At 31.7% G+C, this 14,727-nt stretch overlaps 3 protein-coding genes across 11 annotated transcripts in view; 2 read left to right on the plus strand and 1 right to left on the minus strand.

Annotated features, from left to right (window-relative positions):
* Positions 1-4,753, plus strand: part of LOC106125466 (CUGBP Elav-like family member 1) — a 257,820-nt gene extending 253,067 nt beyond the window's left edge. For 7 of the 8 annotated variants that reach the window (XM_013322725.1, XM_013322741.1, XM_013322683.1 and 4 more), the window contains 2 exons: positions 856-978; positions 1,282-4,753. In XM_013322725.1, the coding sequence (XP_013178179.1) occupies positions 856-978; positions 1,282-1,553 (395 nt within the window). In that variant the 3' untranslated portion in view covers positions 1,554-4,753. The remainder of the gene's footprint in view (positions 1-855; positions 979-1,281) is intronic. The other variant, XM_013322701.1, reaches the window with a different exon arrangement.
* A 219-nt stretch (positions 4,754-4,972) lies between these two features.
* On the minus strand, positions 4,973-9,993 carry LOC106125514 (endoplasmic reticulum lectin 1). Of its 2 annotated transcripts, XM_013322753.1 has the most exons (8): positions 9,624-9,991; positions 9,296-9,527; positions 8,540-8,704; positions 7,759-8,051; positions 7,109-7,162; positions 6,555-6,728; positions 5,936-6,098; positions 4,973-5,328 (listed from the first exon to the last, which is right to left on the minus strand). In XM_013322753.1, the coding sequence occupies exons 1-8, from the start codon at positions 9,780-9,782 to the stop codon at positions 5,000-5,002; spliced, it is 1,569 nt and encodes a 522-aa protein (XP_013178207.1). In that variant the 5' UTR covers positions 9,783-9,991; the 3' UTR covers positions 4,973-4,999. The 2 variants fall into 2 exon arrangements, with proteins under 2 accessions (XP_013178207.1, XP_013178214.1); XM_013322760.1 differs by lacking the exon at positions 7,109-7,162 and having other exon boundaries at positions 9,624-9,993.
* A 1,794-nt stretch (positions 9,994-11,787) lies between these two features.
* Positions 11,788-13,102, plus strand: cni (protein cornichon). The gene is made up of 4 exons (XM_013322772.1): positions 11,788-11,969; positions 12,052-12,164; positions 12,482-12,625; positions 12,924-13,102. The coding sequence occupies exons 1-4, from the start codon at positions 11,820-11,822 to the stop codon at positions 12,949-12,951; spliced, it is 435 nt and encodes a 144-aa protein (XP_013178226.1). The 5' UTR covers positions 11,788-11,819; the 3' UTR covers positions 12,952-13,102.
* The last annotated feature ends 1,625 nt before the right edge of the window (positions 13,103-14,727 follow it).

Consider the following 14,727-nt stretch of genomic DNA (forward strand, 5'->3'; position numbering starts at 1 on the left):
GGGCCGCGTCCGCGAAATAATACCAGTACCACTCATCCTAATGAAGGGCCCCCGATGGACTCGAAACTAGTCGGTGCCGCCACCGGACGAATATACGTGAGTGTTTAGCCGTTTTTATATAAGTTGACTAGATTATTGTAGTAAACATAGTTAGTCTTTTAGTTAGATATTCGCATGTGAATTTATTTAGTGGAAAATAATTTAAAGAACATCTTAAACTAAAGAAACCAATCATGTTCATAATTTTAATATCTGAAATTTTTGAGAAAACAATATTCAGAAAATATCAAGCTTGTGAAAAAAATATGGACAGACATATAGTAGTTACGTTGCAAGTATTACGCTTATAGGAATTAATTAACGCAATAAAAAACTAATTGTTTAGAATGTCTGATTGCAATGCTGATCAGATATTTTAAACACAACTCTACTAAACACACAGAACAATGTTTTTCTCATTATTATTTAAACTAATTAAATTACAAATAAAATAATTGAGGTGATTATATAAAACGAAAAAACTACGGCGATTTACCTACTTGAAGTAACGACAACGACTTTCTGCCCAATTACCTATCAGTTATTTTTATAATTAAAACCGATCAAATTAGTAAAACAATTAGAACCATTTTACACGCAGGCTCGTGTTTTCTCCTAATTCCCCCCTTTTGTGCTCATTTCTGAATGACGTTTTATAACGTACGCCGTAGTACGGCGAGATGAATACTTTTGATTAATCTTGTTATCAGATATAGTAAAATCGAAATCAACTAAAACAAATGGAGATCCTAGTAGGGCATATAAGCATTTTTTCGTATATGAGAGGACTATTTATATGTGTGCTATGTTCCTCAGGGTCGACAGCGGAACCACTAAGTTCGGCGTACGCAGCGCAGTTCGGGTCAGCGTTCGCAGCCGCACCGCTCGGCTCCGTGCTCGGCTCGGCCGCCGCCGCCGCTGCCGGTAAGCAAGTCGAAGGTAAGACGCCCACACCCCACTCCCTCCCCGTCTTCACCAGCGCCCCATATCCGCACACACAAGCAGAACACGTAAGAACTGTTTATAATATTATCAAATCAGTCGTAAAGTGGCGGAGAATTTACTTCCCATCCCTTCCTTGTGCCGTTTCCTTTTTCTACATAACCTATCTCCACGTTATACTAGAAAATCTTTTTGTTTGGATTTCTTTTATAGCTGCTGTTTTTATGTTTTATTTAATTGTAGGTTAAGTGTTCTTTATGTATGGCATGTATTAATAAATATATTCTTGATATTTCTTAGGTCCAGAAGGTGGAAACTTGTTCATCTATCACCTGCCGCAGGAGTTCACCGACACGGACCTGGCGTCCACGTTCCTGCCATTCGGCCACGTGATATCGGCCAAAGTGTTCATAGACAAGCAGACCAACCTGTCAAAGTGCTTCGGGTTCGTCTCGTACGACAACGCCGCCTCCGCGCAGGCCGCCATACAAGCCATGAACGGCTTCCAAATAGGTACAAAGAGACTTAAAGTTCAATTGAAACGTTCTAAAGAACTATCGAGACCGTACTAGAATATTCCAGAACTTGTTCCTAGTGAATTTATAAAAAAGAGATAACAAAAAATATAAACTATGCAAAGAGGTTGTAAGTTTTTGAACGTTTGTTGTGATGTATCCGGTGCACTCGAACTGACGCTAGCTCATAAGTCCGTTTCGTTCGAAAACGCGAGTCCACGTGCACAGTTGTTATTTAATAAGTATAAAGGTTAAGGTTTGTGTCAAAGGATTTATCGTTTCCAAAGTATTCCCCAAATTCATTTATTAATATAATAATTATTATTTTAAAGATTATAAGTTTTTAGTCACTTTAAGCGTAAGTTGAATGCGTTTAAAAACAATAGCGATTTGCGAACGCCAAAGAGCTGGTATAAATGTTATTTTTAAAAGCGATTTATAACTATCAAAGAGTAAAGTGTCATATTGTAAAATAAGAGACGTATTTTATCATCCAAAGCTTATGTAAAGAACTAACTGGGTTAGTTTTTTTTATATTTATTTAATATACGAAACGGGATATATCTTCATTTTTCATAGTAGCTTATGTTACCAGATGTGTAAATGAGAAATAGATAAATTTGAGGCCATTATCATTTGCTCTTTGTCATTTTTGTTTAAAACAATGTATTAGATGGTATTTAAAGGTGATCTCAAAGCGATCAGTGTATTTATTATTTACCAGGTTGTCAATAGCGTACTTAACTATGTCTGTTAGGCTTAATATGTTTCTGTTCAGTTTGTGTTAAACATTTTTTATTAAGTTTTTAATATGCTTAAGGAATATTCTTTCGTATATTTCGTAAATTCCCATACAAAAAGTGTCAGTTTACTACAACAATGTATTAAAATATAGTATATTTTAAGGCACATGTCGAAAATAAGCACAATCCTTTATGACTTAAATTTTAATAAATATTAATTGACTTTAAACAAACTGCGCTTTTTTCATGATTAAAGAAAATTACTTTTCACAACATGTTCATAGATGGCGCTTAAACTATTTGACAAACAAAATGTGTTTCAGGTGAAAAAAAAATTACATATCTTTTACCATCGTCGGTTTAGTCAAATTTTTTTTTAGATTAAGTATTTGTTATAGACTATTTTGCATGTAAGTTATTCATTCTTAAAATATATTCTTTTCCTTTGTAATTCATAAGTATGCATAGCTCCAAAACATCGATATATTGTGAGTTTTTTTTATGGTTGGTTCGACTTAATGTTTACAAATCTTATATAACAGTTTGTTAAATAGATTTATATAAACAAACTCGACCCATGTGAAAATTTAAAGTTTTTATTACTTTTTAGTATTATATGTCCCTGTTCGTTATTTATTTAATCAAAAAAAAATATAGGAACAATTCGGAAGATTGCAGACATTAAACATTTTTTATTGCATGTTTACTTTAACGTAAGTGTTATTCTATTTATTTTAATAGGCAATACTGTTAGTTTTACACAGATAAAATCTTAAGTGCATCGGCATAATGTTGCCATTCTGAAAAAAAATATTTAAAAACATAATACTTGTCGCTTGCAGAGACGCCTAGTTATTTTTTTGTCTATTAGTAACATAGTGAAAGTTTATTGTAACTTAATTAAATTTAGTTGAGTATTAAAATGAAATGGGCTTATTATTAATTTAATTTTTAGTCACTTTTTTGTCTAAAGAAAGACAATATTTAGACTGAATAAGTTCCGTTTCTTAGATGTGTAACAGGTGTATAAATATTTTCTTGTAATTCCTTTTGTTGCCTGCCTGACACGAGTCCAGTTGGTGTCTTCATTTATGAAACAAATTCAAAGGGGATTCCTTGTGATTTTATAACCTATAATTGAATTACCATTTTTGTTAAGACACGATCCGCGTCCATTAAAACCAAAATAAGCTCGGGAGATACTTCAATATTTTAATGTGCAAATTTATTATAGATTTCAAAACCAATCTAGTTGTTATTTTTTTATTAATAAATATGGTAATTCAATATAAAGAAATATACGGACAGATAATGATCCTAGACACAACCATACTAAAAATTTGTTAAGGTGTGAACATAATAAAAATGTATAGTAAAGATTTTTTGTACCTAAGATTTGTAGGTAACTCGAATTAGAAACGTCATTGTTGTTGTGAATTAGACTCCCTTAAGGTGGGTTTCAAGCGTCAAAACAGCTGTACAAAAGCAATTTATTATCTCTCTCTTGTTCTCTGTGAAAAAGAAAGAGACAAGTATATGTTTTTGTGTAGTTTTGACAAAAGAAACGCACGGTTACATCGTACAGATTTGAAATACAGTATATGTCCACATTAATTTGTATAATAAAATTTAATTGGAAAAAATCCAAAAATCGGACGATAATGATAAAAAAAACATCAGGACAGAAATATCTTATTAAAGTGGACATATCCTAAAATGACACTTTCTTCATTTGAAGAAGTATTAATTGGCAACATAATGCTATGTGATAAATTTTGTGAAGCTCAAAATTTTTCTAAAAAGATCACTTCTTTTTATATTTTGTCCGTATGAGACTAGTTTAGGTAGGCTAAATTAAAGGCTATTGAATTGCGTCAAAAAATTAAAAAGCTAAAAGTGACTACACAATAGACAAAAGTACCCATTTTATTATCTATGGTACGGTTAAGTAAAAGGAAAAAATGACAAAATTCAAACTTTCATATTCGAACAGATAGAAGGATGATCGATGTTGCAAATTATATTGTGTTATTAATGAATTTATATTCTGTATATATTTGAATTAAAAAAGTAAATTTCTTTAGCGTTATCGTAATTGCATGAAATTTTAAATACACATGTAAAAACTTTTTTTTTAAATGAGCTATAACATTAGAGTTGCAATATTTTTGAGATGTCGTTGCAATATTTTTTACAATGTTATAGTAAATCTAACAATTCCGTCGATATTTTATTAAACACCGATCATCTCTTTTGATTGCAGTCAGTGCATAGATACGCTTTGACTTTTGTTTGCTTTTAATTTCTTTATCTGTGAGCGCTAGTGAGCTAGTGAATACAAAGGAAACTATAGAGTCACGGTACCAGCATATCCTAAATACAGACGCAAATTTATTTTTACACTGTTTCGAAGCACCTTTATTTAGTAGGTATACAATTGGAATAAAAATTAATACGAAAGAACTGTTTTATACAACACCCGTTTTGTTGATATAAATGTAAATAAATGTCAAGTTAAAATGTGATTTTTATTTGAAACCTTATCCTAACAAGCTAGGTATTTATTGGTGTACAAAAATATAGTTATTTCTGTGGTTTTTTTCAAAGAGAGTGAGACCACAGACTCATTTTGTTTCGGTATTTCGGCAATGGAAGCTAATGGTAAATTTAAAAATATCAATAATGAAGAATATATTGGCATTGCAAGGGGTTTGAAATGAAATTAAACAATAATAATCTTCAAATAAAATAATTTATTATTTAATCATAACCAAACTTATCGACAACTTTATCCTTGACATCACTATCTTCAGACACCTTTGTTTCTTTGATTTTTGACTCCGCCGACTTCATCTTCGTGGTTTTAATGAGACCATTTTCATCCGCAAAAGGCAGTATATCACATATAATGGGGGATTCAACACCAAGTATGTAATGACACGTCCTCGGTTCGAGAAGGTAAAGGGACACTTGGGCCGGACTCGAAGAATTTTCTAGACATTTTAATTTCACTTCAGTCTGTCTAGGCTTATCAGTTTTATCGCAAACATCGCCCCCGGAATAGAAATGTGTGACAGAAGTACGAACATCTAGAAATTATAAACAACTTTGTTTTAATAGATGCACGGGACCTAGATATGACCCTTGGGGAACTCCAGACCAAAATTATGCGTTTCATGAAATATGTAATTTAAATTTGTTTATTATTAGAAAATTTTCTCATTATCATCAAATAGTAAACAGCAATTAATGCTAGAATATCAAATATAACTGCATAATTTATAAATCACATGGTCGACCTGATCAAAGGCTTTAATAAAAATTGTCCAATAATTTCACAGCTTCGTGAAGTGGTAGTAATTCCGCGTTTCGTATTATGAGTGTGCGTGCCGGAGGCCTAATTTAGTCCCCTTTCCACTCCCACTATTTTCTTATAACAAAAGGATCGGAAGGGGAAGTGAATTTTGACAAAGGGGGGCGAACTCATAGGAAAGGGCGATATTGTCTTTCTGTGCATCTCCTCCTAAAGGTATGTCGATAACGATGTCTATAGCCAGCGTTCGTTTCGCTATTTCGGCGAATTCAAGGAATCGGTTGCTTGTTCGCCACTTTACAACATGAAAAAATCTTTAGACAAGAAAGAGGCTTAAAAGGGCCACCGTAATATGATAAATAAGAAGACAAAAAATAACTTACCAACTGGTTTAGGCGCTTTGCCTCTATTCTCCTTGATCCACTCTAGATGTGCCTCCTCGTTGAATTTCCCCAACAGTAACGTGGTCTTCTCTCCAGTTCTGTCCACGTGGTACTGTACCACGTGTTCTCCGTAACAAAACTCGTACTTCCACCAACCGGTACCCTGTTACATTTAACATCATAAAGCTGAGCTTAAATATAGTAGTCATGATAAAATTAAAAAAAAACTGTATAATAGCAAAATTACTACTCTGATACCTAATCACAAGAAAAAAGAAGAAAGATTTAGAGAAACTATCTTTAGACCACCGAGGCTATCTGAACCTGGCATAAATCAAATTAATTATGTCAGCCCACTAGCGCCCCCCTTGTCAACGTCAAAAAATGTCACAAGATCGTGCTTATAGTCATTTTCTATGTATAAAAAGACAACATATATGTTATGACAGATTCAATCGCGATAGCAGCGCCTCTCACCGGTTTACAAATTCTTGTTTGGGTCTATAGAAATAAAATTACTGATAAAATCTATTTTTTAGAACGTTAGTCATTTTCGAATACAGTACGAACTATGTTAACACTAAATTCAGGACTGAGCAACATATAGAACACAACTTACTCCGATCAAGCAATTCTCGCCGTTAAGGAAGGCTCTAACGGGGGAGTCGTCCATCACAGTCGGCAGGAGTCTGTCCGGCGCCGGTGTGTGCGTCACGTGATTCACCTTCCCTTCGCTTGTGATCTCATCTTCATTCAGCGGATGCAACTCAAATTTGAGATGAGTCTCACCATCCTAGGGCATTATAACAATAAGTACACACAGGGTTTTTGCGCGCTTTAATTGAATTCCATTACACAAGCCCTCCAGAAATTGACAGACCAATGTACAGTCTTCAAAATCAGAAATTAACATGAAAAATTTAAGTTATGTCAAAAATAACTTGGTGGTGCAGATGGTCAACTAGATAGAATTATGAAGAAGATAAATAAGTAATATATTCTTGTAGTTTTACCACGAATCAGAATCTTATAAGAACTTTTTGGAGTTTCGAACTAGGCAGAAAGATGTACTCATCACATATACTATTTCGTTATTTACTTAACAACACCAACCCCAGATTCAATTGTTAACACATATAAATTATATAAAAAAATCCATGCACCAAAAATTACCTTATCAATTTGCTCAACTTTCAAAACAGCAACGACATCCTTAGGATCCTTATCCTGAATATGCCAATAGGAATATTATTTAAGCAACTACATACTACAAAAATACACAAGAATAAAAAACACAAATAAATCTAGAAACAACAAACTAACAGTAATTATACTCTATTTAATAGCATCAAAAAAAGTATAAAAAAAATCCAAAACATTTTAAAAGATTTTTTGTTAGTCTGTCCTTTTGACAGATTGAGGTTATTGACTCCTACATTCTTTTTTAAAACTTGCTATACCACAAATATAATCAAATCATTAAAACTACAGTTTTCATGCTATTATTAATATATAGTAACAAACATTGAAAAACTGCATACTACAATTATAAAAAAAACTTTAAAAATCAAATTAGACTTTTCAATTCATTCTCCTTTAAAAAACTGCGTAAAAATACGTTATCAAAATTTACCTTGACTACAATATTTTCACTATTAAAAAAATAATTATTGCTTTCTGAAAACACTTTTATAAAATAAAATAATTTAAAATGCATTAACACTACATAAATAATCAAAAGATTTCATGCACTCAAAAGTACTTTAGAAAAACAAATCTACACAAAAATTCTTAAATGGCACTAAATTACACAAAATACTCACTTTATTAGATATCTTCAGAGTGTCATAACGGAATTTCATATCCTCAAATTCCATTTTCATCAATCTTCCTGGTTTCTTGGGTGCTCCCATAAGCGGATAACAGCTGATTTCATTCTCACTGACATCTTTTGGTTTAAATTGAGGATGTTCACAGAGGAGTGGGGATAAGATTATAATTTCATATTCACATGTAGCTGTCTCTTTGAAAGAGTAAACTTCGTGCTTTCCATGGCTGTAGCAGACATATAAAACTCTAGTAACACGAGGTTTATCATTAAGATCACATATTGTACCTGAAATCATAAACAATGTTGTAAATTATGAAGCCATAAGTCCGTGGCTCAGGGGTAAAGCACTTGACTTGCAATCTGCAGGTCCTGAGTTTGAATCCCGCCATGTACCAATGTGTTTTTTGATTTCCGATTTACATATGTACATTTATCCAAAGTTTTTACGGTGAAGGAAAACATCGTAATGCAACCTGCACATATCTGAGACGAAATTCAAAGATATGTGTGAAGTCAAACAACGTGTAATGGGCCAGTGTGGCTGACTATGGTGTAATCACCCCCGACTTAGAGTAGGCTCCGAGCCCCTCAGTGGGGACCCATAGTGAGCTGATGATTATGATGATATAAGGCATTTACTTACAACAGTGATAGATACCAGCAATAACATACCACAACCAAACAGAAGACTGGAGTCAAGTGAAAGCAATTTTGTTTAATTTATTATGAAAATAAAATAATCATGACTTTTATGGTTTTGTTAACAAGATTACCTCCATCCATTACAAGTTCGACACAAGGTAAATCCATTCGTTCAACTTTCGTCGTTTTTAGTGGTACTTTAGTCTCTTTTGCCGTTTTCAAATCTGCCATCAATTTCATTTGGTTCTCTAAATTCCACATACCAAGATAGAATTCTTGAGTCTTCACCTGTTTCCCTGAAAATATGTATGAAGAATAAAGGAAACTAGACTTGATTAGGCTTTAATCAAGTATATAATACATGTATAATGTTATATATACTGTAGCTGAGCAACCCATATATCTATGCCTCAAAAAATACGGCCAAATCTATACTCATGTTATAAGGAGGAAAGTTTTTTTTTATAGAAGAGCAAAAAAGCAACAGATTGCTTAAAATTATTGCTTGATTGCCTTGCTATAATTTATATCTATACATATAAGTAAAATTGGAGTGTCTGTAATATATAAATAACCATTTTTTACAACATGTATATGAATATATATACAGTACATACACCAAAATAACATTTTTTTTAATTTTGGTCTGTCTGTCTATTTGTTCCCGCTAATCTCTGAAATAACTGGACCCATTTTGACATGACTTTATTGGTATGATGTAATAAGATGGAACTTTAGCTATGTTTTTTACAACAATTCTTTTACTTTAAAAAAATAGAGTGATGTTGCAATGTCCAAGTACTGTCCAGTACCATGTACAGTTCAAACACAGTATTTCACACAGGTACAGCTAGTTAATGATATGTTTAATTTAATTAAATTTTTACCATCTCTTTCTTCATGATACTGCTTGATGTACCTGCCATGGCATATTTCATAACTCCAGTAACTATCCAATCTGTATGAACATACTTTTTGTGTAAATAGTGGATTTAATAAGCTTATTGGTGAAGGCCCATCATACTCAGCTATATCCATCGCCTCATTAGATTGAACTTCTGGCAAATGACATTCATATTTCTCTTTTTGTGATGTCATCACCTGAATTATTTCCTTTGGCTGAAAATGCACAAAAATCGAATAAATGATAAAAAAAAATCCAAAAAGAAGTATTCAAAGTACTTAAATAACAATATAGACAACAAAATAACTCACCTTAGGCTTATTAGTCTTATCAATTGTTTCATCTAGCCCATCATTTGCTCCAGGCCAATTGATACTAAATAGTATACTATCATCAAACCCTTTAAAATCATGTTCTATACAGTTACCCACTGCTAATGCACTTAAAACTACAAACCACACACTTTTCATTGTTATCTAAGGTAATAAACACTTCTTTCGATTATTTTGAAGATATTTTTTACATAACAGTTAACAATTATCCATTAATTAACCCATAAATCCTTATATAAAGCCAAAGTAACATAATAGTTGTAATTTACACCAAAATCCTAGAAATTATTTTAACATAAATATTTTACAAATGTTCCAAATAAATTTGAACACTTAACTTAATTGGAACTTTTTAATTTGGTAGAGTTATACATCAAGACTTCATATGACTTGGATGAATTTTATTTGTCATTTCTAAGTTGTTGTGACAGTAAAGTTTCAGCCAACGTAATTCTTTTAAGGTAAGAATTAAATTAAGAGAATAATTTTAATGTTCAATTTTACTTTACAATAAATACATAATTATGTTCAAGTTTAATCAAATTTAAAACATATAATTTGTCTAGAGCTTCAATCATTTGTACCACAAAAAAAAATCTATTCGTTTCACCCCAGAATTAAAAATTCGTGTTTTTTGGAAAACGATTCAACACATGTTCATATTTATAGAATTAAATTGAATCGGCTTATTATTGCAATCAATCGTCTCTTATCATTAAAAGTACTTTATTTTTACTTTTGCTCAGTGGACTGGGTGGACGAAAAGCACGTGAAATTGTCACACAATCTATGATGAATGTGATGACAGTTGACAGTCATGTCACTTTTGCATATTTTTTGACTATTTCATTTCACCAGGGGGTGGAAACTTAGAAGAAGGATGGTTTGTATGGAAAGTGGCGCCACCTTTTATATAATGGTAAACATCATTTCATCTCATGGCTGAGAAGAAGCATCATTTCTGTCACATTCATGTGTCATCAAACCGCTACGTTTTTTCGTATTTCTATTTCTGTTCTTGTATTCTTAGTTAAATGTTGTTTCATTCATTTTGTTTTTAATTAAAATGTGTTTTCGTGAAAAACGACGCTGTATGCAACTGTGTTTTAGATGGACTGATTATGGTAAGTTACAATTCAATAAAAATTTTCATGTTATTCCCATACGTCATACTCATTTAAACATTTAAATATTTTCGTATTTTGGTGTAGTTTTTAGCACCACAGTGATTTATACTTTCCGGTTATCATATTGAATGGTGCCCTACTTCTAATACATTTTACATATCAGTTCCTATACTTGACAGGATATCACATTCTGTTTGTTTGTTGTAGGTGCACATATACACGGTTTCCCCCTTCCTGAGAGAAGGTCAGTGAAGTTCAGAAAATGTGTGCCAATCACTGGAATTATAGAGCCATAAACTGATGTGTCTGAAATTAGTAGGTGGGTCCATGTGTGTATATGTAAAAAATATATTTTTTTATTTGTAATTTTTTATTGTAAAGAAAAATCTGCTTGCCTATGTTGTAAGAGAATATGTTCAGACTGTTTAAACTCGCAAATAACTACAAATTGCCAGTTGCCAGCTTGCATGTGACTGAAAATATTTTGGGGTTTGGTTTTAATTACAGGGTATGCATTCTTTTGTGACCGCGCTATACTATTTATTACCGTAAATGTAATTTTCAAATATATGTATTAAAAATTAAAATATTGAGCTGATATCAAGAGATAGTCATTGATGTATATGTACTTGCATAGGTTTAAAATTAAGTTATGTAGAAATATAATAAATAATGTACAAAAATATAAAAATATTTTGTTTTTATTTCCCCAATAATAATAGAATCATTTTAATAGAGGTATTTCATAGAAGGCTACTTGATATCGGCTCACTATATTAATAACTACATAAGTGGGTATATTATTTTTGAACATTGATTTAATGTCAATTTTAACTTTATTAGATTCCCACTTATTAGTTATTATTATAGTGAGCTAAATAAGCGTGCCTACGTATATAGGTACCAAAAAAAAAAAAATTAGTTCAGCGATTATACGCATGGAGCGCCACAATCGCCGTGGATCCACGACTTTGTGCGAGTTGCCCCTCTTTCTATAGTATACTTATTATACTCTTTGCATTTCACTGTCAGATTTGTTTTTGTCAAAATGGCGTTTAGTTTTCCAGCGTTTTCTTATATTATAGCGTTAATTGTCGACGCTTTTCTTATATTTTTCTCTATATTTCACGTTATAGCATTCGATGAATTAAAAACTGACTATAAGAATCCAATAGACCAGTGTAATAGCCTCAATCCCGTGAGTATAGTTGATGAAAATCTCGACATTTTTATGGCGGCATAGTAACAAATATAATAATCTTTAAATTGTACTTTTCCAGTTGGTGCTACCTGAATATTTATTACATCTGTTAATTAACTTATTGTTCTTACTTTCGGGAGAATGGTTTTCATTATTTCTCAATGTACCATTAATTCTTTATCACATTCACAGGTGAGTTAGGTTATGTTAATTTGATGTAAGAATAAATCATTTCTATTTAATTAAGTCATCGATAGTATTATAACTAGAAATAAGACCATGCACAAGTGACGTACGTTACGGGTGTAAAAAATACATTCGTAATTTATTTATTTAGTCTAAAAGTTTTTAAAACAATGAAAAATGTTTTATGCTCTTCACCTTAAAACTTTTCACAACACTGCAGGCTTTTAGTAATTAACCGGAGATTAGAAATAAATAATGCACCTTGTAATTTAATTATAGCCAGTTTAGACTGTTGGTGACTTGTAATTATTTTTAATTTTTAGATATAGAACAAGGCCAGTAATGTCTGGGCCTGGTCTGTATGATCCTACAAGTATAATGAATGCAGATGTGCTGACCATATGTCAAAGAGAAGGCTGGATAAAACTTGCTTTTTATCTTCTATCATTCTTTTTCTATTTGTATGGGTGAGTATTTTTTTTATACTATAAGGCAGCAAATGTGCAAGTTGCAACCTGAATTTGCTGAAATATAGACTCTTACCCAAAGACAACTGTATTGCAGATCCATTGCTCACCTTTAATCAATAGAGGTGATATTTCTCCTTATGCATTTCGTCTTCTATCAAATCTACTTCGCCTTCTAATATGGTTCTTATACAAAAAGGGTGGGAAAGAAAAGAGGATAAAATACTTAATTAACTTATAATTTTTTTAAGGTTTAAATATAAGTGAATTGTAACTAATATTTCTATTTTTATTTCAGTATGATTGTGGTGCTGATAGCAGCTTGATTTGTGAGAGTATTAAAAAATGCATTTTTAAGTCCTAATTTATTAGTAGTTTTCTGTAAGTACCCAAAAGTTGAGAACAATTTTAACATTTTCTAACTCTGTTGGAAATTTGTCATTGTTAATTATTTTAATAATAAATACTCTTAACATTTATGCTTTTTCTTCAACCTAATATATCTCTTTAATATGTGTTATTGTTTATCTAGATATTTTAAGTATATGGATAACCTGTTAAATTGTCTATGTTTTTTGCCTGTGTATGAAGGTCTATGATTGTTTGAGTGTTAAGCAATAATGATAAAATCACCAGGTTTCGAAGATACTAACAAACCTGAAATGTTAAATAAAAGAAAACTATGGTTTACAAAAAGCCAATCATGCCAGAATCGCCAAACGAACATAATACAAAATATTGATAGCAAACCAGACGAAATTTGAATCTTTCCTCTTTGTGCCTCTAAGAATAAAACGTGTGTTAGATATAGAACATAGTCTGCAAGGCAGGACACAAATTAAGTATTTTGTTTTTATTCTGCACAGGCGACAGCTAGTCTTACTAATGTTTGGATGGTTTTGTTTTTTTGTTAGAAGGTATCTTTAGAACAGATCTCGATGAAATTTTACATAAATGCAGAATATAGTCTGGCAGAACGAAGTCATGTAAAGTCATTGTATCACCGCGAGTTGCAAGTTAACATTCCGATGCAATTTCAAACACCGCCATCTTTTGGTGCGAATCACAAGCTGTTATCTAAAAGTCAAGGACAAAAAAATTTCAATGGCCGACTTCTGAAATCATTTCAACATTGTATATGGTTTGAGATCTTCATAAAAAGCTTTTCTGAGCTACGTAACTTGAGTTTTAGTCTTTTGAAACTCAGTTATCTAAAGACGAAATCAAATCAACGAGTAAGTTTATAATCGCGAGTAATTACTGCTAGTCTGAAATTATAGGTAATTAAAAAGAAACATTTTTTTCTGAATTCGTTACTTAGTAAGTTAAAAAGTAGTATCAGAGTTATTAAGGTGTATTATTATCTATACCTACTTTGAAACAGTATAGACAATTTCATTAACCAAGTTATACTATTGACGTTCATAATCACAGGAAACTTTTCTTAATATCGCAACCGATGTTCTGTAACAATAAGTACTTAGGTGTAATAACTGACGGGCGTTAACGTTCCAATTTCGAAATGCAACCAACATTGATGATAAAAATAGTTGATAAACCGTTTATTGCTTACACATTGACTTGCTTTGTTTACAATTTTTATAGCTGGCATACGAATAAGTCTCACTTAATGAACAAAAAACGGATCGAACGTTTTGGGTTCCTTTTTTAAAGTTTAAATTTCTCCATTTTTTTTTTAAATATAAATTCAGTAATTCTAAAGTGTAACAAAGAATGCCACTACAAATCAAATACCATATTCGTCTTCGTAGTCAATTAATCCGTTAGTGTAAAACAGATGGAATATAACCAACATATTTGTATTCACACAAAACAAACAATCAAGAAACATTAGCTTTCTGTGAATTCGACAATAAAAAAAACATATAAACAATTTACTCATTGGTATTTAAGTAATACAACGCAATACAATCATCTTTAAAACTGGGTAACATGATTATGTATTTAACGTTTTTAACATAGATTTTGGAACATAGATGTATTACAGTTTGTAATAGCGTAAAGGACATATTCTGGAAAAAAAATTACGATTCCCGTGCGATAGAGTTTTTGTTGGTCAAAATATTACTTAACAATTCTGC

Source organism: Papilio xuthus, unplaced genomic scaffold (assembly GCF_000836235.2).
Source record: "Papilio xuthus unplaced genomic scaffold, Pxut_1.1 DF828952.1, whole genome shotgun sequence".
In the NCBI taxonomy this organism is placed as follows: domain Eukaryota; kingdom Metazoa; phylum Arthropoda; class Insecta; order Lepidoptera; family Papilionidae; genus Papilio; species Papilio xuthus.